This window comes from Crocodylus porosus, unplaced genomic scaffold (assembly GCF_001723895.1).
Source record: "Crocodylus porosus isolate Cpor-Errol unplaced genomic scaffold, CroPor_comp1, whole genome shotgun sequence".
NCBI classification, from domain to species: domain Eukaryota; kingdom Metazoa; phylum Chordata; order Crocodylia; family Crocodylidae; genus Crocodylus; species Crocodylus porosus.
Window position 1 is genome coordinate 11,821,389 of NW_017728909.1, and position 23,452 is coordinate 11,844,840.

A 23,452-nucleotide genomic window follows, 5' to 3' on the forward strand; every position below is an offset into this window, starting at 1 on the left:
GTTTTTTAATGAGGATGGGGTGGGAGACGGTGTCAAAGGCCTTGCTGAAGTCTAGAAAGACTGCATCCACGGTGACACCTGCATCCATTGCCTTTGTGACCAGATCATAAAAGGCAATCAGGTTGGTCTGACATGACCTGTCCCTAATGAAACTGTGCTGGTTGCCCTTAAGCATCATCCCTGAAGCCGGCCCATCGCAGATGTGCTCCTTGAGGATCTTCTCCAAGAGTTTCCCTAGGATTGAGGTAAGACTGACGGGCCTATAGTTTCCCAGGTCCTCTCTCTTCCCTTTTTTGAAAATGGGGACCACATTAGCTATCTTCCAATTATCTGGCACCTGGCCCAAGCACCACGAGTGCTTGTAAAGCCATGCCAAGGGCCTTACAATAACCCCTGCTAGCTCCCTCAACACCCTGGGGTAGAGAGCATCTGGACCTGCTGACTTGAACACGTCCAGCCCCTCCAGCAGCTCTCTAACCCAGTCCTCCCCAACCTGAGGTCTGGAGGCGTTCCCCTCAAGTCTGTCTGGCATCATAGCGGGGAAGTCCCAGTATACTGGCATTTAGTCACAGTATATTGGCATTTATTTTTTCCTTCAAGGAAGACCCTGTTCATTTAGACCCCAATTCACCAAGGAACGTACCACGTATGCAACTTCACATATGCAAGATGAAAAAGGATCAGGACCTACTTGGAATCCTATAGCTGAATTAGGCCCTTAATCAGCCATCCCAGGTAACATGCAGCTTCCCTGTGTAGATAACTAATGTACAGTTTTCATAGCAAAGGCAAAAAGGAAAGCAGTGCTGGTCTGGCTTGTACAGCTCCTATATCATAAACAGCAATATGTCCTATAGGAAGGGGAGCAATTTAAATTACTTCTTTGTGCTCCTGGTCAGGAAAAAATCTGTAATACTACATGCAAGGATGGGAAAATGTACTGGGCTTAATTTATTCCTAATGTAACTTTAATGGTGCTGCCGCAGGAAAAAAACTTGGTCCAGTGCCTTTGAGAATTAGCACTTTCAATGCCAGCAAAAAGAAACTGCCAGCATTCTCAGACAACCACAGAACCCAGGCTCTCCAAACCACTGAAATGAAGATCCAATCTTACTCTGCTTATGACCGTTGCAAGTTCTCTCATCTCACCAGTCATGCCAATGAAAGCACTCAGAGGTTTTAATAATCGCTCCTAAAAACATAAGAGTATAAAAAACTGTTTATACAAATTATAAAACTGTCTCAAAAAGATGCACTGCAGGAAAAGTGCTAAAGTTCGGAGATGCCCTCATCTCTTTATGATAAGAATTAAGCTCATCCCAAGTCTTACTGGGCTGAGGGCCAGACTCTGCCAGCCTTACTTACAGTAAATCAATCCCCTACTCCACAAGTAGCTCTACCAATCTCAGCATTTGCATGGCAGAATCAGCCCTACATGAATTAGAGGTATGTGAACCAGGAATTTAAACAACTGTTATCATATTGCCTTGCGTGTTGTTTTAAAGGAAGATGTTCCTTTCAAGCATAATAGCAGAGACAGGCAGGCACTGGGTGAGAAGGACTGATTTTACTATCAGTGCTGGCTTGTGGTAGGGAGTGGTGACCTTGACTGCAGATCTCTACTCCAAATATTTAAAGTATGCTCAAGGAGGAGCTGACAAATGGCAGCATCTTGACAAATTCAGTGAGACAGGAGACTCCTGCCTGTATCCTGAAGACAGAGGGGGATATTCTGTTCCCACTGAAGTGAATGACAAAGTGGCCAGTGACTTCAGTGGTACCAGGATTTAACCCAGAGTTATTCTTTGGAGCTACGGCAGTTCAGCTATGTATGTGAACTTTATTATACAATTTGTATGCTCCATTCAGGGAGTACATAACTGTCAACAAATTAGGCTTATATTAAGTGTCAGTGTCCACCCTACAAGGAAATAAGCCACACTAGAAGTCCAAACGAGTCTTTAGTATCAAAAGCCAGGACAATATTATTATGGCATTTTGCTTTAGTTTTGTTCCCAGTTGTATACTTCAATAACAGTTAAAGTTCACTTGGTCTGAAGGAAACATAGGCACTTACAGAAGGATCTGGATCATAGTTAAGGCTGTTTAAGGCTATTTCATTTGATGATCCTTTGATGGCATCTTGAATCATCCCACGGAAGTCAATTATTTGGCCCTTAAGGAAAGAGGGGAAATGTCATAAGCTTTAATAACTCCTAAACAGAGGTTCATTCTACAATTTAAATCAGCAGGAATTACAAAGAATAAAGCTAGCTTAGCAGGAAAACAGTTCTACACCTACAAAAGACAACAGGCATAACTGAGGGCACAGTTTAGCCATGAAAGCTTGCTGCCAGTCACACATGAAATCAGCTGAAGCTGTGGCAAAAGAAACCAGCTCTCCTAATGTTCAGTGCCATGGTTTAAGTACAAAACCATCTATCCATTATTTTCAAGCAATGTAAAAAGATTCTACGTCCAGGTTTCATTTCTGCTATGCAGAGGGGGCTCTGAAATATGCACTCTTGCTTGTCTAACCTATTTTAAATATTGTTTCTAAGCAGAGTCCACTCACATTGCCAAAACGGAGTAAGGATTAAAGTTACCATCCAAAGTACATATAGTGAAGCACTCAGACAGTCCCTCAACAGCAGTATTTTATATAAACACGTTCAAAAGAGGCTCATGTCAGTCTTTTGCTTACAGCTTCAGGGTCTTTTACTCATACACATTCCCACAACAACTCACAGATGTATTTTGTGTATATATTTTCTACCAACCCTCCTTGGATGACCGCTCTCTCCTCCACCACTTCTGTTGATTGAAGATATGTTTAAGCCAAAATCAGATTGCTCCAGAGTAAGTGTATGGTCATTCTCCTAATGAACAAGCAAATTTAAAATATGTGTTGTCAAGCAGATGAATTTTAGACATTCTTCACACATGCCTGGATGATTACTTTTCCCAGCTGATTGGTTATTTTTGCCAATTCAATGGAATATATGTTTGTGCGCTAACACAGGACGTTACAATGGGCTCCTTTAAAACTCAGTTCATCTGGCTGCTGAAAGCAATGAAAACAACCACAGTTCTGGCACTCAATATTTATTCATTTCCTGGGCAAAGAATTTTCTGTATAGTAAGGAAAAAAGTGCATACTACTGTAGTTAGTAATAAGAAGAAACCTTTACATCCACCATGAACTGAGCACCAGAATACAATAGGAATAATGGTTGTGACTAGGAATGGAGATAGAATAGTCAGCGTGTCTGCTTAAATGCGACTCAGGGACATTTTAGGGTTTTAAGCTACCCCTATTATGGAAGACTGCTACTGAAGTTTTCTTTGAATCTTTATTGATAAAAAACATAGAAGCGGCCATGAAAGCCAGCCTCAGCACAGACATGTATACAAGGATTTTTAAGTAAAAAAATAGCTCTCAGTCACTTCTCCAGTGCCCAAAGATTATGAAAGGTACCAAACTGGCTTGTTCTGACTGGCCAGAAGTCTGCTGTTTCTGCTCTCTGCAGCTTAATTCATCTTCATGCAATGCAAGTAACAAAGCAACGAGCCCAGGAGCCTGTACTCTCAGACCAGCTTCACAGAGCAGAAAACTGTGGTAAAAAGTTACATCCCACAACTCAGATGCATGAGACTGGATTACATGGATGTGCCTGTGGCTGAGGCTGGACATCCTATTTGTTCTTCCTTGGTCTGTGATCTTCATTCTGTCTGGCACCATATGACAAATCCTTAAAACTAGAGTTAATGAAAGACTCGTTCTGACTTAGGTGGGTGCTGCATCAGACCTCATACGACGCACTCTCTTCTTTCATTTTCTCTCTGTGCCTCTTTCCCACCTTCCTACCCAGACTGCTTTTCCCACTGGAAGCTTATAGTGGTTACATTTAATTTACACAACTGGTGAAACTCTTGATAAGAAAGCCCCAAATGTTTTCTCGTCACTTACTGACTGATCTACAGTCCAAACTAGAATCAATATCAATGGCAACTGTAACAGTTAGGGTAGAATACACTTGAACCTGTTTGGGGGTATTCTTGCTAGATGGTTTAGGCTCGGCTGTCCTTCCAGATGAAGTTTTTGATAATGGCCGCTGCACTGTTTGATGATGGTTGATCCTAGGGAGATTATGAGAAGAGCTACTTGCTGTCCTAGGATATAAAAAGCCTTTCAGGATATGAATTTTAATTTCTCATTTTCTTGCCAACAGGTCTCTAAATATTGAAAGATTCAAAATTGGGATTTCAAAAAAGCACAGTGTTGACCGAACTTTTCTCCCACTGAACTTATGATCTGATCTCACTGGAAGCAGAGTTCAATGCAGAGTGCTTTTTAAAATCCCACCCTAACACTTTATGTGCAACGAGGGGATTTTTCAGAAACATTAGCAAACTTTCCACATATCAGTTTGCAAAACAGCACACAGTCTGAGCAAGAATTCTGTTCAGTTTTAAAACAAGATGCTAAGATCTCACCATTTAGTTTGCAGCATGATTTTATGCTAAGCACAGCTTTATGTTAGCTACATATTTTCAGAGCATCACGTAACTAAATGGATATTACTCTTTGGGAAAAACATTCTACCTGTGTTCAAGCCAAGTGACATTTCTCTTACCTTCGTGGTCTCCCTCCATTTCTTAGCTGTTGCTTATTTTCTGCTATGGCAAAATAAATGTTGAAATAAGATATTAGGAGAGGTATGTCATGGTCAGGAGAGAAGGACAGTTTGATAAACTTCCTTTTAAAAACATTTTTGTATAAACCTAGTGATTTTGGAAGGCCCATGTGAAAAGCCTTTCATGACTGTTTATGCAGGACTCTTTAGTTTTCCCTTTCTGTAACATGTACAAAACATCCTTGGGAGGCAGTCTGAAACCACGAAAGTGCTCTATTCCCTGGACTGGAGAGTCACGCTCACTCTTGCTCTGCCTATCTGGCCCAATTCATCTTACCTTCTTTGCTGCTCGGTGGCCCAGCTTCAAGGGTGGGAAAGGGCTACCAACCCAGTCTATCCTAGACTCCAGGGAACTCTTGTCAGAAGTGAGAGATGTGGATTTGAGCCCCATCAGGTTGATGAAGGACTTAACACCACTTCCTACTTTCATGGCAAGCATTTTTGCTACCAGTTTGTCTTATAAAAGGCAGGTGGCACCACCATTTCCTTTTCCTCCAGCCATGTTTTTGAATGAAAGTGGACTTGGTTTGCTGGATAGACTAGAAGTCTTGTGTTCAACACTCTCTTGCTAAGACTTCAGCAAAGCCTTGGCTCAACAAGACCTAAGCTTCTAGATGGCCTCACCATCTTTGCCCTCTCTCCTCTTTAGTTTAATAAGGTCTCAGCTCCTAATCAGTTTTTCCCCTTCCACTCCCTTCCTAGAAGGTGCCAGAATAAGGCAGTACCAGGCCTGGTTAGCTTGTCCAAAATAATGAGCAGGGACTATTGCAGCCCTTGCAGATCACACCTGGAAAATGATAAATCAAGTAACATCTTCAACAAAGATAGGGAGATATGAAGGGAGGTTTAACAATAAAGGGATAATTAACTGGTACCCATACAAAAGTAGAGAGAGGTAATTATCTGCACTGGTTTGAAGTCACGCAGAAGGCAGGGCAGGGTGGCATCTCAGAGACTAATTCATTCAAAGCATAAACACTTATAGGAAACAGCCTACTTCATCAGAAGCATCTGATGAAATAGACTGTTGCCTACAAAAATGTATGCCTCTCTGAACAAGTTAGTCTCTGAGGTGCCATCCTGCCCTGTCTTATACCAAAGTGGTGAAATAGGGTACGCCTCCGTGTGGTAAGTAGTTTCTATAGGTATTCAATGTATAACGAAGGTATAAAAGATGTTTATACATTGGATGTGTAAGCGCCTATGCACTTCCCCTTTGCTAGCTGGTTCGACCAACTGGCTGACAGCAGTTAAAGGCTCTTTAGTTACACTCACTGTGTCATTTCTTTAAGCTTAATATATATTACATGTAGTAAACCAGGGATGAAGCTGAACTGTGCAGGGCTGGGGCCTTGCCAGCCCAGTCGCTTGTAACACAGCTGCTGCACCTGGTGCTGATGCAGTAGTGTTAGTACGTTAGGTGTGCTTTGAGTCTGGTTCATAGATCCCAAATGGGCGTACAGGGCACATCAGCACAGCTGAGTAGCTTGGTGCCTAGACAGCAGTGCTTCTGCACTTGTGCAGCAGCAGAACTCTAGGTGCCTAGTGATCCTTCCTGGTAAAAATTCAACACAGCAGAGGTTAGGAGGGGGTTTAAAGCATCACCTGCTTGGATTTGGATACCTGGATTCCTGCTTAGTCTTCTGGGTCAAAGGCCTACTCTGGATCGGTAAGGGTATCAGAATGCAGCCTTAAGCATGATTTAACAAATGCTTTGTAACAGGAACTGTGACCCCTGCTTGATTTTTAATTAATTCCTCTATTTATGCAAATGGAGGATTCTTTTTCTTTTCTGACTCCAAAGCACAAGACCCTGGCTGTACATCTTGCTCTCATGCAGATAACATTTGCTTCCAGCCAGTTTTGATCTTTTACAAAATTTGCATCACAGTGAATGTCAACACAACTGGTGGTTTTCAAAAGCATTTTATCCATATAAAAATAGTAACACTTATATGCTTCAGTGGTGTCCCATTCACCTGGGACCTTCACAGTTCCCCACAGGCTTTTGAAACAACTCAAGTGGCTTGGCAGCATTTCTGTTTCACTTAGCTTCTTCCCTAACAATTCGTTTCATGTATCAAAAGACAGAGATATGGAGAAATCAGTGTCTCATTCACATCTTCATAACTCTGCTTTTTCTTTTATCATGCTTCTCGTCACCCCCTGTAAGCGAACCTGCTGCATCCCACTTCAACAGCATTCAAGCTCTCAGCATCACCTCAAACATGCCTCTGTTCTGACATGTCTTATTCTGTCCTGCTTGTTCCTGTGGATTCCCTTTGAAGCAATGGCTTGTTATGTATCTGGCATGTAGCATGCAGGGTAAAGCACCATGTATGTCTATGTTGCTATAAGTAGATATCACAGCAGTTTTAGGAAGATGCATAAACATCAGCGCTATTAAAAATCATAGAAATACAGGGCTGAAAGGGGAGATCACCTGCTCCAACCCCTGCACAGATACAGGATAAGCTGTTCCTAAATCACACTAGACAGATGCCTTTTCAACCTCCCGTTGAAAACTGTCAGCAAGTGAGAGGAGACTCCATAGCTTCCCTGAGCAGCTCGTTCCATCATTTCAGAAGGGCAGGCAGAAGAAGAAGTAACATTCCCCAGGTCTCACAGTGCCTAGTTTTGTGCTCTAACCACTTAACCTCTAGCTCTATAACAATTTGAAAACTTGGGCCAGGTGGAAGCAAGATTAAACAAGGAGACGTTTAAAAAGTGTGCTTCATAGAGAGACCTGATGAAAAATGTCTTGCATTTGAAAGTTTGTCAAACTTTATCCCAATTACATAGGTAGTCCAATACCAGACATCACCCATCACCCTTGCCTCTTTCATATAGGATACAGATAAAAAGCTTTCTTTCTGGAACACAGCTACATACCGGTGTCTTGGATCTTTTTGGTAATTTTAGGGTATTTTTGGAATTTGACATAGTAATAGCTTTCATATTCCATCAAAATAGTCTCAAGATCAACGTTGTCACAAACTTCAAAGCCGCGTAAACCTAATTTGGTTTCTTGTTCCAAAGCATTTGCAGCATCAATATACCTAGTATTTTCAAAAGAACAAAGAAAATAAAGCTGAATGTCATGTTATCATTTTTTGAGCGAAAAGTAGGAAACAAATCTCTTACAGCTTAAACTGTAGCCTGTGCTGCAAGACTAATAAACACTAGCAACCGGTAATCACTTTTCATCCATGTAGAGGCGGAACTAGGAAACTTTATGCCCTGGTCAGGAGCAGTGGTCAGGGCAGCAGGGGGAGCTGCCATTCTCATGCCCTAAGTTGGTACCCAGGGAAATGACAGTTAAATGAGTCCCTAATTATACAAGATTTACACTGGTATAGCTAAGATTGTTATCAGGCCATCAAAAATAAAGGAATAAATATTCAAAAGGGATGTCTTCCAGTCTGGCTTGGTGTCAGTGCAAATTTCCCCTTGTATTTTTACAACCAAAAAATGAAATGTTGGTGCTAATACTTGAACCTACATTCTCAAACTCCTTCATTTCAAATATAAATGATGCCCACAGAGGCTGCAGAACAAACCTGTTATCTACCATTCAAACAGATTTAGGAATGAAGGTGCTGATTTAGGTGCATCTGCAAATTACACCAGGAAATGGAAGGCCAAACAGTATGAAAATTTAACCTAATTACTTGTTCTAAGCTACTTAGGAAGTTGGTGAGAGTAGGAACAAAGATTTCAAAATCCCTAACCCCAGCTTATTCCCCTCTGTCATTATCCTTTCATACAAAATGTTTCTTCAGCCTTTGGAAACATTTGTGGGTACAAACCAGTGTAATTCCCAGTAAGAGTAATGGAAACATGTGCGTCCGAATCTTCTCATGCAAGAAAACAGCTTTTAATCTGGAAATTCAATGTTGCTATACCTGATGTTAACTCAGCCCCAGCCTCTCCTGTTATTCTCACCCATTTACATAAATATTGATATTACTCCTCAGACAGCAGTTCTCCTTATTCCAGATTTCTACGGTAGTAAGGTTATTGATGTTCATATTTTGAACTCCAGTGTCTAAACGAGGGCTGGGCAATTATTTGGGTTGAAGGGCCACTTAGGGAGGTTTGGTGAGGTGTCGCAAGCCAGGTCAGCACCACCTCCCCTGCCCCAGCAACAGCTCACCAAAACTGCTTAAGTGGTTCTGCCTTGTGCTCAGCTGGGCGGATGGGATGGGGCCGTGGGCAGGCAGGGCTGACATCATGGAGCACTGACAGTACGGGGCAGGGCCCAGGGCAGAGCTGTGGTCTGTTCCATACATGCCTATGACGGGCACCAGTTCCACGGGCAAGATGTGCAGGAAGTGGATTGTGGCTCTGCCCTGGGCCCCAGCCCTGTGCTGTCACCAACCAGCAATCCAGACTGGCCAGGACCCATGCAGGCAGGGTGCACATCCAGGTGAAGGGGAGGGGTCCATGGGCAGCAGGGAGTGGCATCCAGGAGCAGATGGGCAGGCGGGGCTAGGGCCAGGGCCAGGATCACAGGGTGGTGACAGCCCAAGGCCAGGGCCCAGGCAGAGCCACGGACCACACCCAGCATGCCCCTGCCCCAAAACTGTACAGCCTGCAGAATCAGGGGCTGTTGCAAGGGTGTGCAGGGAGCAGATCACGGCTCTGCCCTGGGCACCAGCCCCATGTTGTCACTACCTCATGATCCCAGCCTCGCCTGCCCGTCCCACTCCTGGACACCACTCCTCACCTGCCCTCAGTCCCAGCCCATCCACCCTGCCACATGCCCTGACTATGCAGGTCCTGCCCAGTCTCCATGGAGACCCTGCCCACACACTCAGTCTGGCACCCCCAGCAATGGGTGTGGGGTGGATGAGCTATACAACCAGTAGGGTTGCAGCAGCCACAGAAACTGGCAGCAGAAGGTAGCAGTGGGTCTGGCAATGTGGAGATTGGCAGCAGCAGCAGAAAGTGGCCACTGCTGCTGCAGCTGCCAGGAAGTGAGTCTGGCTGCCATGCTGCCCCAGCTCCGCTGTGCAGCCAGGGGTGCTGGGACCGACTGCACATGCCATGGCACTAGCTGTCCCCCACACATGGGCTGGGTAGGACTGAGAGATTTGCTGCAGGCTGGACAAAATCCCTTTGTGGGCTGGATCCAGCCTGCGAGCTGTATTTTGCCCACCCTGATCTAGGCGATCCTGAGAGAAAAAGATGATCTTTGTGAAAAATTCGAAACCTGACTCTTTTGGATAAGGTATAAAGACTCACAATTCCCATCTTGAGACCAGAACAGTAGTGTAGCTTGGGGGGGGGGGATAATCAGGGTGACAGCTCCAGACACCAACATAAGGGTGCACAAAAATAGCAGCTACTACTTCTGCCAATTTGCCTGCTGCCCAGGGTGCAGAGCTGGCCTGTTACACCTCTGGACCAGAAGCCCTCCAGCAAGAGCAAAAGACCTAACTTGTCATTCCTGAGGTTAGTAAGTAAATGCTTTTCAATAATCTTAGGGGGCCTGTCACATGTTATAACATGCACAAACCAAATTAGAGAAAAAATCCTTGCCAATGTAAAAGGGCCCCTTTAGTATCTGTTACAAGAAAGAAAGAAAAGGGGTAATAGCGATAAAACAGACAAGGAACTGGAAGCCCTATGTAGAATATAAGGCAGAGGGAGGGCAGTGGGGCTCAGCAGTGAGAGGCAGATGTGCTCTGACAGAGGGGAATAGAACTTGTTGGAAAGGACTGGCTCAGGGAATGGACAGTAATTAGGCTTGGGGGAAAACGGACTAAGGCTAAACGGGCTGTAAAGAAGGCCAGATTTATTTAGGGACTATCCAAAAGGATATGGGAAGGTTGAGGAGAAGGGACTGAACCGGGGAAAAACCCAGCAGAGAATCAGAGACTGTAAGAGATGAAAATAAGTCCAGCAAGGACAGAGAGAAAGTCCTAAAGGACATTCCAGAAAGGAAGGCCAACTGTAGGAAGCTGGGTGTCAGGATACTCAGTGAAGCCTTAGACAAGAATGGTGCTGTGCCCTGTCAGAGAGACACACAGTCTCCTGAGACCTACCTGCCCACTGAGGTAGTGGGGTGTGATGGGTGAGCTGAGTGAAGATACCTGGGCAGAGAGGAAGGTTTGAGCAGCGCTGGGAACACAGTGACTATGCTGAATGAGTGGTTTCAGCTCATCATTTAAAAATATTTTAAGCAGCTCTTTCTGCAACAAATATAAAAAATGCATCTAAAAAGTCAATGTCCATGTCATTTAGTAGCATTAGGATTTATGTCTTCTGTACACAGTGCAGCCGCTTCAGGGCAACATCTCAATTAGGGCCAGCCTCTTCTATCCAGGAAAGGGTTTAAGTGCATGCCATATAAGTAGCCGCGCACACACACACACAAACACACACGCAATATTACAGTGGTGTTAACATACCCTTCCTCTGTTAAATAATGCAAAATGAGAATGAGAAGATTTTTTCGACGGGCTTCTGTCCGCATCTCCTCCTGCAAAAAAAGACAAAAATTCTAACTCAAATGTATAATGTCATCTCTATAGCAATCAAGCACGACTAAATGTAACCTGCAGAAATTAACAGAACAGCATGTAAAAACTGTACAATCTAGAGTCTACAACCAGAAATAAAATGGTTTCTCCCTCATTTTTCTTGAATGTTAACAGGCATCCTGGGTGAGTAGAAGCCTTTTCATAGAAAAAAAAGGGTTGTTATCACACCAACTTGTTGAAGACTCATTATGTAGTCAGCGTGGATGCCACTGTAGACACGTATGTGCCCCATTTGCACGAGCTTAGTGTCTTTTCCAAGTAGCTGTATCTAGTAGGGTTATGCATTCTCACCCCATACCTCCTTGCACTCCTGTGCAAGGGGGCAAAGGGAGAAGCCACTGAAACGCTGCTTCAGTTCTTTTGCAATCTGAATCCTATGTCTGCAGAGGACTCTGAGAAGTGGTGAGAAAGGGCAGGATAGGCCCACTCTCACAACATCTCAAAGAGGTGAATGCACACCCATACTAATAAGTTTCCTGTCTTGAGTCCAGGAGACGCATGTACCCTGGAGTTGACATGCACTCCTGTAATAAACCATTTTGGAATTGCTGCTAAAGCAGGGGTAGCCAAAGAAATACCTGAAACGCAAATACAGAATCGGTTTCACATTTATTAGAGCTCCTTAGCACAGACCCACAAGAAAGGTCAGAGTAGCTGTCAGACTTCATTCCATATATAGACAGTACCATTTATCTCCAAAATGCAGTGCAATACATATACCTTCAACATTACTTGACTGTATCCATTTCTATGGTGGAGCGCAGCATCCCTCAGCATCCCTCAGTACCCTAAAAAGACAGGAAATTGTGGCAAAGGCCTTGGGACAAACCCTTGCTCTAATGAGAAGTATCACTGGTTCTTTAACGTTCAGAGTCAACTATCCCTCAGTTTTTAGGATCTCACCAGAAAAAAAAAAAAGCTCCAAAGTAAGTTATACAGAACACAGTACTGGAAATTTGAACTTGGGGCTACACTGCTGACTTCACACTTAGGCAATTATGCTTTTCTTACCAGTTTCTGCTAACGATGGCAAGATATCTAAATGCGAACTGTATATATATTTGTGGCTTAAAACAATTAAGTATGACAGATCAGGGGTATCAAACATGGCCTGCGGGCTATATCTGCCCTGCAGAACTGTTTTGTGTGGTCTGCCAGGCTCCCAGAGGGGGCATGAATTCTGAATTCCTTCCAAAATCCCAGTGAGCGCCCAATGGTTTGGATCCAGCCCAGGGGTGCACGGATGCCTCCGTTATTGGTCAATATAATATGCTAAACAAAGTGATCCTGCTTACAGTGCTTTCAGATCACAGTGAAATCTGTCTTCAAGAAACGTAAGACTGCCCATCGCCTATAGAGGTTAAAGCCCTGATTTTTAAAGACAACATTCAAATCTAGCATTTGCATGGACAAATTAATAGCCTGAGTTTCAACAGGATCTTTCAGTGAGTTGCCATGCTAGTGACACTTCAAAATTAGGTTTGCACCACTGTAAATATTCACCATTGAAAATCAAGCAGAAAAGTGTGAACAACTGTGGATACACAATGGCACAACAACAGGACAGAACCACAGTTTCCAAGACATAGTTGCTCTGTCTCAGTGTCCCTTGCGGGGGAGAAAATGAATACAGCAGAGTATTTGAAGGGGAGCTTGTCCAGCCAAAGGGATGAAAGCCAGGATCTGCAGGTAACAAACCCACACACCTCTGACTTCATGCTGGACGCCTGCCCCCGAGTTTCTGCAGCAGTGACTTCTGCAGCACCGAGCCATCCTGAGTGCACAGACAAGTCGGAGCTACCAAAGATCATAGCAACAGCTTATTTGAAATCCCAACAGACATTGAACAGGATACGCACCCAAAGGGACACTTGTCCTGTTTAATCTCAAACCTTTCCAGTAACCAGGCTCTATCATTGCAACTGTTTCAAGTGCGGAGCCACCTAGCGGAATAAAGGGAAGAGGTGTTTTTTTCTCTGCATAAGAAAATTACTTAGAATAAGAGATGAGATTTTTGTTTCACATTTTGCATAAATGATCAGGCATCATCTTTTTTCCAGCTGTATATAAAGAGAAAGCTGAGACAGACTAGGGTGGAGGCATTAAACACTTATAAGCTGTAATATTATTACTTATACTGAAAGATGAACTTTGTTCTCAGTGAATGGAAAAAAACAAAGCAAATATTGGAAGACCAGACTGAAAGGTCACATCTCTCGCATGCAGGGTTTTGAAAAGAATCTTAAAATTGTAGTTCTCTTGCAATTTTTCCTAAATGACTCCCCAGGATCAGAGCTTGAGGACTAAAGGAGGGATGAGAGTCATTGCCTACAGAGATTTTATTTTTACATGCAGTGATTCATGCTCAAGCTGCAGGTAAAACCAGCTAGTTTTGCTCTATCAATAGGCTACTGGGCTGTTAACCAGTGACCTCTGCCAAATTCACCTCTTTGCTAGCTAGCTTATTAAATGACAAGGACAGTGTTCACGCAGTCCACTATGGACTTCTAGTACTAGGACATTAACAGAAAGAACATGAAGTATAAGAAAACCCAAGACACATATTTCTTGACCAGTATTTTTCTCCTCTTTCCCTGCCGAGCCACAGAATCCAGCAGGGCTGGTTCTATTTTGCACTGTGAACCCAAAGTGAGTGTTTAAGGATCTAACTGGTCTAGTCTAAGAAAGATGCTGGAAAGTTTGAGAGGTTTCCTTGCTCTAGCAGCCTCTAAAAAGCAATCCAGAGCAGTTCTTCAAAGGTCCTTGGAGGTTGTCAGTTAGGATTTCACACACGGAGAAATCCAACTAAGGAGTTTCCTTTTCACTGATCTTACCATTCATTAGAGCTTTGTAGACTGAGCAGTGCCCACCCCCACATCTGCAAATTAGCCTCCTTCCTTATCTAAGATAATGTGTTTTAAGACTTTCATTCTTTGTGTGCCTCACAGCCTTCTGGGAAGTTTAGCCAGGCCCTTTACATAAATACACAGTCACACTATAACAATGCATAAGCCAACTAAAATTCACTGGATGTTATCAATATGTTTAAAAACTAATCTATAGCATTAGCATGGTATAGCTTTAATCTAACTAACCTATAGCATTAGTACTAGCATGTACCCACGCAACCTAGCTGCCACCCTCCTCTTTTCTCTTTTTGTCTCCTTTTCCTCTCCTCTCTCTTTTCTCCCCCTTTTTTTCTTTTCCACTTTTTTTCTCTCTCCCCCTCCACACTGGATGTGGTCATCTTTGCCCATGAAAGACAACAACACAACATTAGCATGCACTTAACTATACAGGGTTGACTGTAATACATTTAAAGGCCAGTCCACTAAACAAAGGTCAGGCTTAAGAGTCTGATTCTGTACAGAGATTTGCTCCCCCAGATGTTTATACCTGCATGGGTTTGCCCACAGGGGCTCCTTTCAGAAGATCAGTGCTTATGCTGGTATTTTTAGCTTAAAAAAGGGCTGGCAATCCTACATTCTTTTGAACTCTCAAAGCACAGCTGTGGCCATAGCTGATTACCTAGTCAGTGAGCGGTTAGAGAGCTTGTCTTCACAAGATCTGTGCACAGTTGGGCCTGAACAACTGCTGGGAGGGACGGTCTACCTGGAAGAGTCCCTGGGAAAAATATGGAGTCTAAGTCTAAAAACAGACCTTGGATTTCTTCCCACTCCGGCTACTTTGAGTTAACTGCCTTTCAAGCCGTGTGCGTAAAAGACTGGCTCCCATTTTTGTTGCATCTAAGACAGGAACAATCAGACTCAGGATAAACTTTGTTTTTAGCTTGAGCTTTCTAGCACCACTACCACCCACCCAGCGCAGCTACTGTTAGCAACAGCAAGTGCACTACTAGGATCAGGCAGCTGCCAGCTTTTTAAACATGGCCTTGTGCAGACTTGCTCTTAAGCAGCATAACAAAACAGTGTTCAAGACACTGGAAATTCCCTGTGTTAGTGCTCCCAGTGTTACCACCACTGTTAGAGCTTACCCAGGCGGTGCTCTCTGTAGAAAGATCCCCAAAATGAGAGGAAAGTTTAGACTCAGTGGCTCATTGAGCCTTTGCCCTGTTCTGACCATAAGAGTGCCAGTTGTCATGGCTGGTCCCTTTCCATTGGAAACTGCATGCAGACCAGCAAATCCTCTCACGCCAATCAGCTAGGAACAACTTTCATTCACAACCCACTTGCATGGGATTTGAAACAGAAATAGAAGCAAAAGTCTCAATTCCGTGAGGTTCTCAAATAAAGACAATAAGAGCTGAGGTCACTGAAGGATGCTGCATTAGCAAGGAAGTGGTAAATCTTACGCATGTGTGAAAGAAAAGAAGTACTTATAAGTACAAAGTTACTTAAAATTCAGTTTAGCTTCATAGTGATTTAGCCTTGCTGTTTAATTAGTATTTAGAATTGCACATTGTTTATAGTCATTGGTATTTCAATAGATGTTTAAGTGTTTAAAGTTTAATAAGCTCCTATTCTTCCAAGAACAAAAAATGTGTGTAATTAAATTTTCAATTACTATAGGGGATTTTTGGGTCCATGCAATTAATAAATGCTTAAGGCACTTAAGCATGGTCTTGTTTTAAAAACTAAATAGTTGAGCACTTAACTAATTACCTCCAACACTTACAGTATATTTTATTTATTTCTAAATTAACAAAATAAAGATGACATGTATTCTTTCCTTTGCAGCTGTTAAAGATGCATGAGTATGTAATCAAGTTTCAGTTTAAAATTAAATGGTTTCCATACTTGGTTGCAAAACCTTTTCCTAAATAGAGTACATATTAGAGATCAGACTAATGTCTTGTGAAACTCAATTGACTTCAATTGAGTTAATCAGGGATGAACTTAACCCCATAGTTCTTCATTGTTTGTTTGAGCAGATATTTCTGTTATCCTGTTGTTAATAAATAAATATAGTTATTTGGTTGCAAAGTCCAAACAGCCTTTTTGTAGGTCAAAAAGACTGCCTGGACTTTGCAACGAAACAACAGCCCTAGGCAATGCCAGGTATACAACATACATACCCCCTTAATTCTGTGCCCTTGTGCAGCCCAGCTGTGCCCCGCAGGAAGCAGGGATCCTGAATAAAAAAAAGAATATGATCATATAACTAAAGATGGGACCATACCGCATGTGCACAAGAGAGCAAAATTAAAGTGGCAGTACGTACTGTACATCTGTCTCCTGTCAATGACTTTGCAAACTAAATGATTTTATTGTTACACAGCTTTTAATATGGAATATCTTAGGGATTTTTAAAAAAAAGGGACAAATAAATGCTATGATGTGCAAATGGAACAATCCTTCTCAGTATCTATCAGTGTGGTTTGAATACCAAAACATCAGGACTTCTACCATTTAAGCTACTGAATGCATGAAAGTAGTCAAATGCTGGACAAAGTTGCTGTCCCATAATGGGGATAAGGAAAGGGTGCCAGCGTTGCCTGCTCCTCTCTCCCCGTCCACTCTTCGCAAGCATAGGAGGATCTTGCCCTGTATGTGCCTTCACAGTAAGGGAATGGGTTCTTGAGAAGGTCGGGGGTGGGGAGGAGAACAGCAAGGGTTACTTGGCCTAGCTCTTTCCCATCCCTCTTAAAAGTTTCTGCCCAATGTGTGATCCCGGAGGGAAGGATGGGAACCCAGGACTGTACGCCAAGCTTAGGATGTAGTTGTGGGCCCAGCAGGGCCTGAGCCAGGTCTCCTCCTTCACCATGTGCTCCACCTCTTCCTTGCAGACCCACTCTTTTGGAGGTTAATGTGGTGTTATTATTTTGCAGCATTGCCAGTATTTTTCTGAGGAATCCAAGTAAGGGAAGAGAAACAGTGAATTTGAAATAATTTATTTAGCTAAACCCAAGAACGTCATGGGACAAAGAAAAGGCACTTCTCTAGGTAGGGTGACCTCTTCCCACACAAGCAGCATGGCTGGAGCAGAGCCAAGCGGAGTGGGGGCAGATGCAGGCTGCCCCCGTGGGCTTACGGCTCCCCACTGTGCTGCTTTTCCCCCGTGGGCCCCACGCCAGCCGCATGCCTCCTGCCTGCCTGGCAGCAGCAGGGGGCACAACTCCATGCCACCGTCACTGCTGCTGGACAGACGGGGGCACGCGGCCAGTGCAGGTTCCTGAGGGAAAGGCAGTAGGGCAAGGAGCCCTGAGCCCACAGCAGGCAGCCTGCATCTGTCCCATCCCACATATAAATCTGGGGCCGCATGTGCAGTCCCGTGGTGCCCCGTGTCCCACTCCCAGCAGCCCTAAGCAGCCCCTTGCAGGCTGAAACACTGCCAGCCTGCAAGAGGTAATCCGCCGCTTCCCGATCCCTACACAATGCCACAAATCTGGGACAAATGCGGTCCCAGAGCCATGCAGCCCAGTCACGCAGACCACTTTGAGACGCCGCAACAGGCACGTGCGTGTTCATCTGGATGTGCCCAAAAGGTTTTGTAATATATTTCTTATTCATTATAAATGTCAAAAATAATTCCTTACTGTGTCTCAATATGACATGCAAAATACATCTTACAAAAAGTTGAAAATGGTTAACTACTGATAATTAGTAATTTGTAGGACCATTAGTCATCATTACTAAACCCTTTGGAGTGCCAATTTAACTATAACCTTTATTATAATTCATAAACAATTATTCTCCTTTATGTAGTTAGGTGTGTGAATTAATAAAGTGCTAAGGCACAGTGTAGTCAGTGTGCTAAAGGTGATATCTTTTATTAGACAAACTAGACAGGTGCAAAAACACATTTTCTTTATTTGCAAACTTTTGGGCATATGCACCCTTCCTCAGGCATAGGAGAATGCAAAGATTGTAAAATTTCTCCCAGGTAGAAATTAAAATTCATATTGTACGTGAGAGCTGGTGGGTGGCGTACTTTCTTCTGGTTGGGAAAGTTCATGCAAATTAGGCTCAGTTGGAGCAATTTCAGGGATAAAGTCTGTAGCTGTGTTGATCTAAAAGTACAAGCAATCAGTGTGCTAGAGCCCTTATCTTTTATTAGATCAACCTTACAATCTTTGCATTTTCCTGTTTCTGAGAAAAGGCGCATGTGTCCAAAAGCTTGCAAATAAAGAAAAACATTTTTTGCAACTGTCTAGTTCAGGGGTGGGCAATTATTTTGAGTGGAGGGCCACTTACTGAGTTTTGGCAAGCCATCAAGGGCCGCATGACAGGCAAGGAACAGATAAATATTAATTTTCTACGTTTTTTAGGGGCCTTGTGCACCAAATAGAATGGCCTGGCAGGCCACATGCGGCCCACGGGCTGCATTTTGCCCACCCCTGGTCTAGTTGGTCTAATAAAAGATACAGCCTCTAGCACACTGACTTCTTGTATTTTTAGACCAACACAGCTGCAAACTTTACTCCTGAAACATGGAAGATATCATAATTAGCCATTTTGACATGAAAACTGCCAAACTTTTAGGGGTGCACCAATAAAGAATTTTTGGGCCAATACTGATGGCTGATTAGTAATAAGCCATATTAGCTGATACCGATCCAATTGCCAATATGCAGCCCAGAGGTTTGGAGAACAGCATCCACCTGGTAAGTCTACTGGACAGGAAGGGGCAGCGGGGGAAGGAAGTAGTGTGGAGTGGGGCAGATTGAGTCCCCTGTGGTGAGGGAGGGAGTGGGGCTGGGGCAAGCGCTGCCAGTGGGGTAGGGCACAGGGTGGAGCCATGAGCAGCTGGTCTGGGGGCGCAGGGAGGGGGGCAGCTCTTGCTGCTGCGCACAACCCTGGGGGAGGCATGGGGGGTGTGCCCCCCAAGATGTGTGTGTGGGGCAAGGGCAGGCTGCCACTGCGGGCTGGAACCAGGGCTGGGCTCTTCCTGGTGATGAGGTGTTAGGGGGACTGGGCTGGGGCTGCTCTTTGCTTGGGCCAGGGCAGGGGTGGCAGTGCTGGGAGGGGGGGCTCCCCCTCCCAGCACCAGCGCTGCCCAGACTGAATACAGTGCCGGCCCAACCCCCACCACCAGGAGAGCCCAGCACTGCCCCCAGCCCCAGCCCGTACTCATTCCATGCACAGATCCAGGGGGGCACCCCCCCATAGCTCCCCTGGGGGATCCTCCCCCACTCCTCACCCCCGGATGAGCTACTCGCAACTCCATCCTGCACCCCACCCTGCCCCACCTGTGCAGTGCCTGCCCCTGACCCAGCCCCACTCTCTCCCTCACTGCAAAGGCCTTGATCTGCCCCCGCACACACACCTCTTCCCTCTCCCTGCCCCTTCCCCCCAGACTTACCAGCTAGATGCTGCTCTCCAAGTTGCCGGGCTGGCCGTATGCATGCTGCGGTTGTGCACATGCATGCAGCATTTATCAGAGACATTATCGGTCACATCAGCCAAAAAACTGATTGCCAATAATATCAATTTTCCTTTTATTGGTGCCAATATAATATGGACTGATGTATCAGTGTACCTCTAATAATTTTATAAGAAAGGAAGCAAAATTCAACACCTTGAGACCTGGAAGCTAACACCCCTGCTCCAGCCTCTTCCTTTGAGTCAAATTTGCATACTTGTAGAGCAACCTCAATGCAACAGAAATTCCTTGTCCAGGAGAACCTTTCCATCACCAATTCTCCGGTGAAATATGAAACATCGCAACAAGAAAAAAACATAATTCAACACCTTGCTTGCCATTAGACACCTTTGAGGTAAACAGAATGCTCCAATTTTTATCCAAGCCTAATTTGCATAAAATTGACTTTTCTAACCCGGAGAAATTACACCACCCTCCTGCTCTCCTGTATAATATGAATTTTTGTTTCTACCTGGGAGAAATTTTGCAATCTTTGCATTCTTCTATGCACGAGGAAGGGTGAGTGTACCCAAAAGCTTGCAAATAAAGACAATTGTTTTTCTACTGTCTAGTTAGTCTAATAAAAGTTATTGACTCTAGCATACTGACTGCTTGTACTTTTAGACCAACACAGCAACAACCTTTATCCCCAAGGCACAATGTATATTTACATAGCTCCAGTTAAATTTTAAAATGTAAAAACAATGCAAACATATTTCATTAAATGGCCTGAGCACTACAAATAAAAACAGGCACATCATCACAAAATGTCTGCAGTGAAATATTGGTCTTATTTAAGTCAATTGAAGTGTTTATTTTTTGTTTTAACTAACCCTATACAGAAGTGATTCTCAAACTTTTTAGACTCAAGGCTTCCCTTGGAAAAAGCCAGCTTGTAGTTTTCACTCTATTTTTTTGCCTACAAAAAATAATATAGCAGTTTTTCTGTTGCGAAGAACTCACGAAGGCCGCAACTATGGATTTCTATTTGAAGTCTCTGGGAGTTTATCTTGTGAATCGTATTTGTAAACCTAACAGCACTGTAAAATACAGTATGTATGGCACCCAGTAGCACTCATGAATGGATTTCATGGTATTCTGTCGATGAATCACTGCAGCAGTTTGCAAACAACACAGAATATGCTTGATTTTAGCCAGCAGGTGGAGTTAAAAGGACAAGCTACGAAATTTAGACAGCTGAATTACTTTTACGGCACAGCTGGGTTCAGATAATGAAAGATATTAAATATGATGGACCACCTCTATTCAAGGCTTTAAAAGTAAATAGAATCTTTCAAATCAATACATATTTACATGCTTTTGTCAATATTTCAAGGCAGTTAGGATAACAATTACTGCATAGAATTACAAGCATTCACTATTGATTTTTTTAAACGGTTCCCAAGAATGGAAGAAACCACAAAAAAGGTTTCCACTCTGCACAACACAATAATGGAAAGAATTGCAACCACTCCTTGTACTGGAAAACTTCAATCATTCCTGGCCACAGGAATAAGAGCCAGGAACTCCCAAGTCATAATGTAAGGGCTAGAACAAATCGTTTGGGTACCTATCATACCAAAATGGAATACGGAAGCCCAGATTAGGAGCCTCGGCTCTAAATGCGACACGAGAAGAGTTAGGCACCTCCATCTAGTGATCTCAAAAAACCATACCTAGGCAGTAGGAGCTCCCTAGACCTAACCAAAAGGAAATGCTAAGCCCATGGTGTTGTCAAAAATGGTGCTCCTCTCCAGAGCACAGGCACCTCCATCCATGTGGGAGGCAGATCCCAGAATCCTCTTCTGAGGGATCGGACCCTACAACCATTCTTTCAAACAACTTCTTTCATATGACAAAAATGGTGTCTGCATCTTTATCTTTGTGCGCTTTGGCGTTTTTGTTGTTTCGGGAGCTCCTGGCCATCAGAGACGTTACCAGGGATCACTACGCGGGAGTGGCTCTTGTGGATCCCCTTTCAAGCAACTGAGCAGGGCTTATTTCACTTCTACAGTGGGCTCAGAGGTCCAATCTAAAAGGAGTGAGTGGCGGCTTCTGGGCTCCACTCCCACAACTCTCCCTCTATTTTATTCAACAGCTTTGACCAGAAACAGTCTTGGAAGCAGGGACAAGAACCCAGGGCTTTGCCCATCCTGGGCAAATGCCCTAGCTGCTAAACTACAACATCAACCCTCACTTGCATTTTCTCTCTCTGTTCAGATGAATTCCAGATTCTGGTCTGCACAACAGCACATCTTACATCCAGGGAAGGATGTGAGATTTTAGCAGTGAAAATGCTAACTTTTCTAGGTTATGGTTGTGTTGGAGCAGTGGTTCTCAATCAGTGTGGCACAGTTCTCTGGGGCACCTCGAGATTCTTTCCAGGGTGCCATGGGGTGCCCCACAGTCTTAGCACTGTTAGCCTTACAAACACGATTCTTAAGACAAATCCAAAGATTTCAAATAAAAGATTACAGCTGTGGTCTTCCTGAGTTCTTTCAACAGAAAAACTGCAATTAGTTTTCACTCCTTTTTTGCCCTCAGAAAAATAAGAGCTGCTAGGATTTGTTAGGCTGATCTCTTTTATTGGACTAACTATGTCATTGGAATAAAGATAAACAAGCTTTCGAATGTAAGGCATGTAAGGTCTCACATGAGGAATAGTTGGTCCAATAAAAGGTCTCACCTGAAGTAGAATATCGTACATTTATATCTAACTTTATATCAGCGACACAATTGGTCCAATAAAAGAGAATCATCCTAAGAAATCCTTGCCTCTTGCATAATTACAGGACCATCACTCTTACACTACCAAAGCTAAGAGCTGGCATTCTCTGTGGGGTGCCTCAGGTCCAACACACCTGCCTCACACTGATTAACTTCTAGCCCTTCTCACCTTCCCTGCCATGCACTTGTATTTTTACGGACCTGCATTTTGCATACTGGCTGAAGCTCCTATCAGGACAGTACAGAAGGAAGAAAAAAACCAGCAGGCTCTCCTTATGCCTGAACAAGGGTGCTTGTGCCCAAAAGCTTGCAAAGAATTTCTTTCCCCAACTATTCAGCTGGTCTAGTAAGTGATATCACATTTACCCAAATAACCTTGTCTGCCATAAGTCTAAAGAGGTTGAGAACCAGTGTTAGACTGAGGTACAGGTTGTAGCCACATTAGTCTAAGGATAGTCTTTAAACTAGGCTTGTCGGGGGAAGGGGAAGATGAGGGCAGGGGAAACATCAGACTGCCAGACCAAACAGCACCCACAACTACAGCCCAGCCCAGACCAACAAGCGAAGCGAATAAACAGGTAAGAGATAGGGGCCAGGGTAATGCTGGGACTAGGGGGTCAGTACACACACCCACAGGAGGCCTCAAGTGCCTCTACACAATTGCTCGTAATATGGGTAACAAGCAGGAGGAACTCACCCTCCTGCTGGCTGACACCAGCCCGGACATAGTGGGGATTATGGAAACATGGCGGGACTCAACGCATGGTTGGGCGGTGAATGTCAAGGGCTTTGGCTGTACAGGAGGGACAGGATAGGAAAGAGAGGCGGGGGCATGGCACTCTACATTAAGGAGGAATACACATCATCGTTAATTAGCAAGGAGTCGGGGGAGGGGCACTCTGAAGTGCTTTGGGTTAGAGTACAAGGCAGTCGAGGGAAAGAGACGTAACGGTGGGGGTCTACTACAGACCTCCCAACCAACGGGAAGAGCTCGACCAGGAATTCATGGGTGAGCTCACAGAGGTAGTGAAGTCAAAAGATGTGGTAGTCATGGGGGACCTGAACTTCCCAGACATCTGCTGGGAAGAGCAGTCAGCCAGGTCTGAACGCTCACGTAGGTTCTTGGCCAGAGTGCAGGACCTTCATCTAACCCAGGAG

The 23,452-nt window shown here is 44.1% G+C and overlaps 1 protein-coding gene across 6 annotated transcripts in view; it reads right to left on the bottom strand.

The window, feature by feature from the left end:
* Positions 1-23,452, bottom strand: part of KATNAL2 (katanin catalytic subunit A1 like 2) — a 50,407-nt gene that overhangs the window by 25,073 nt on the left and 1,882 nt on the right. For 2 of the 6 annotated variants that reach the window (XM_019531798.1, XM_019531793.1), the window contains exons 2-9: positions 11,966-12,033; positions 11,114-11,184; positions 7,590-7,756; positions 4,638-4,680; positions 4,044-4,173; positions 2,781-2,879; positions 2,078-2,176; positions 1,115-1,192 (exon numbers count right to left, since the gene is read on the bottom strand). In XM_019531798.1, the coding sequence (XP_019387343.1) occupies positions 1,115-1,192; positions 2,078-2,176; positions 2,781-2,879; positions 4,044-4,173; positions 4,638-4,680; positions 7,590-7,756; positions 11,114-11,184; positions 11,966-12,022 (744 nt within the window). In that variant the 5' untranslated portion in view covers positions 12,023-12,033. The remainder of the gene's footprint in view (positions 1-1,114; positions 1,193-2,077; positions 2,177-2,780; positions 2,880-4,043; positions 4,174-4,637; positions 4,681-7,589; positions 7,757-11,113; positions 11,185-11,965; positions 12,034-23,452) is intronic. The other 4 variants (XM_019531794.1, XM_019531797.1, XM_019531796.1 and 1 more) reach the window with 4 other exon arrangements.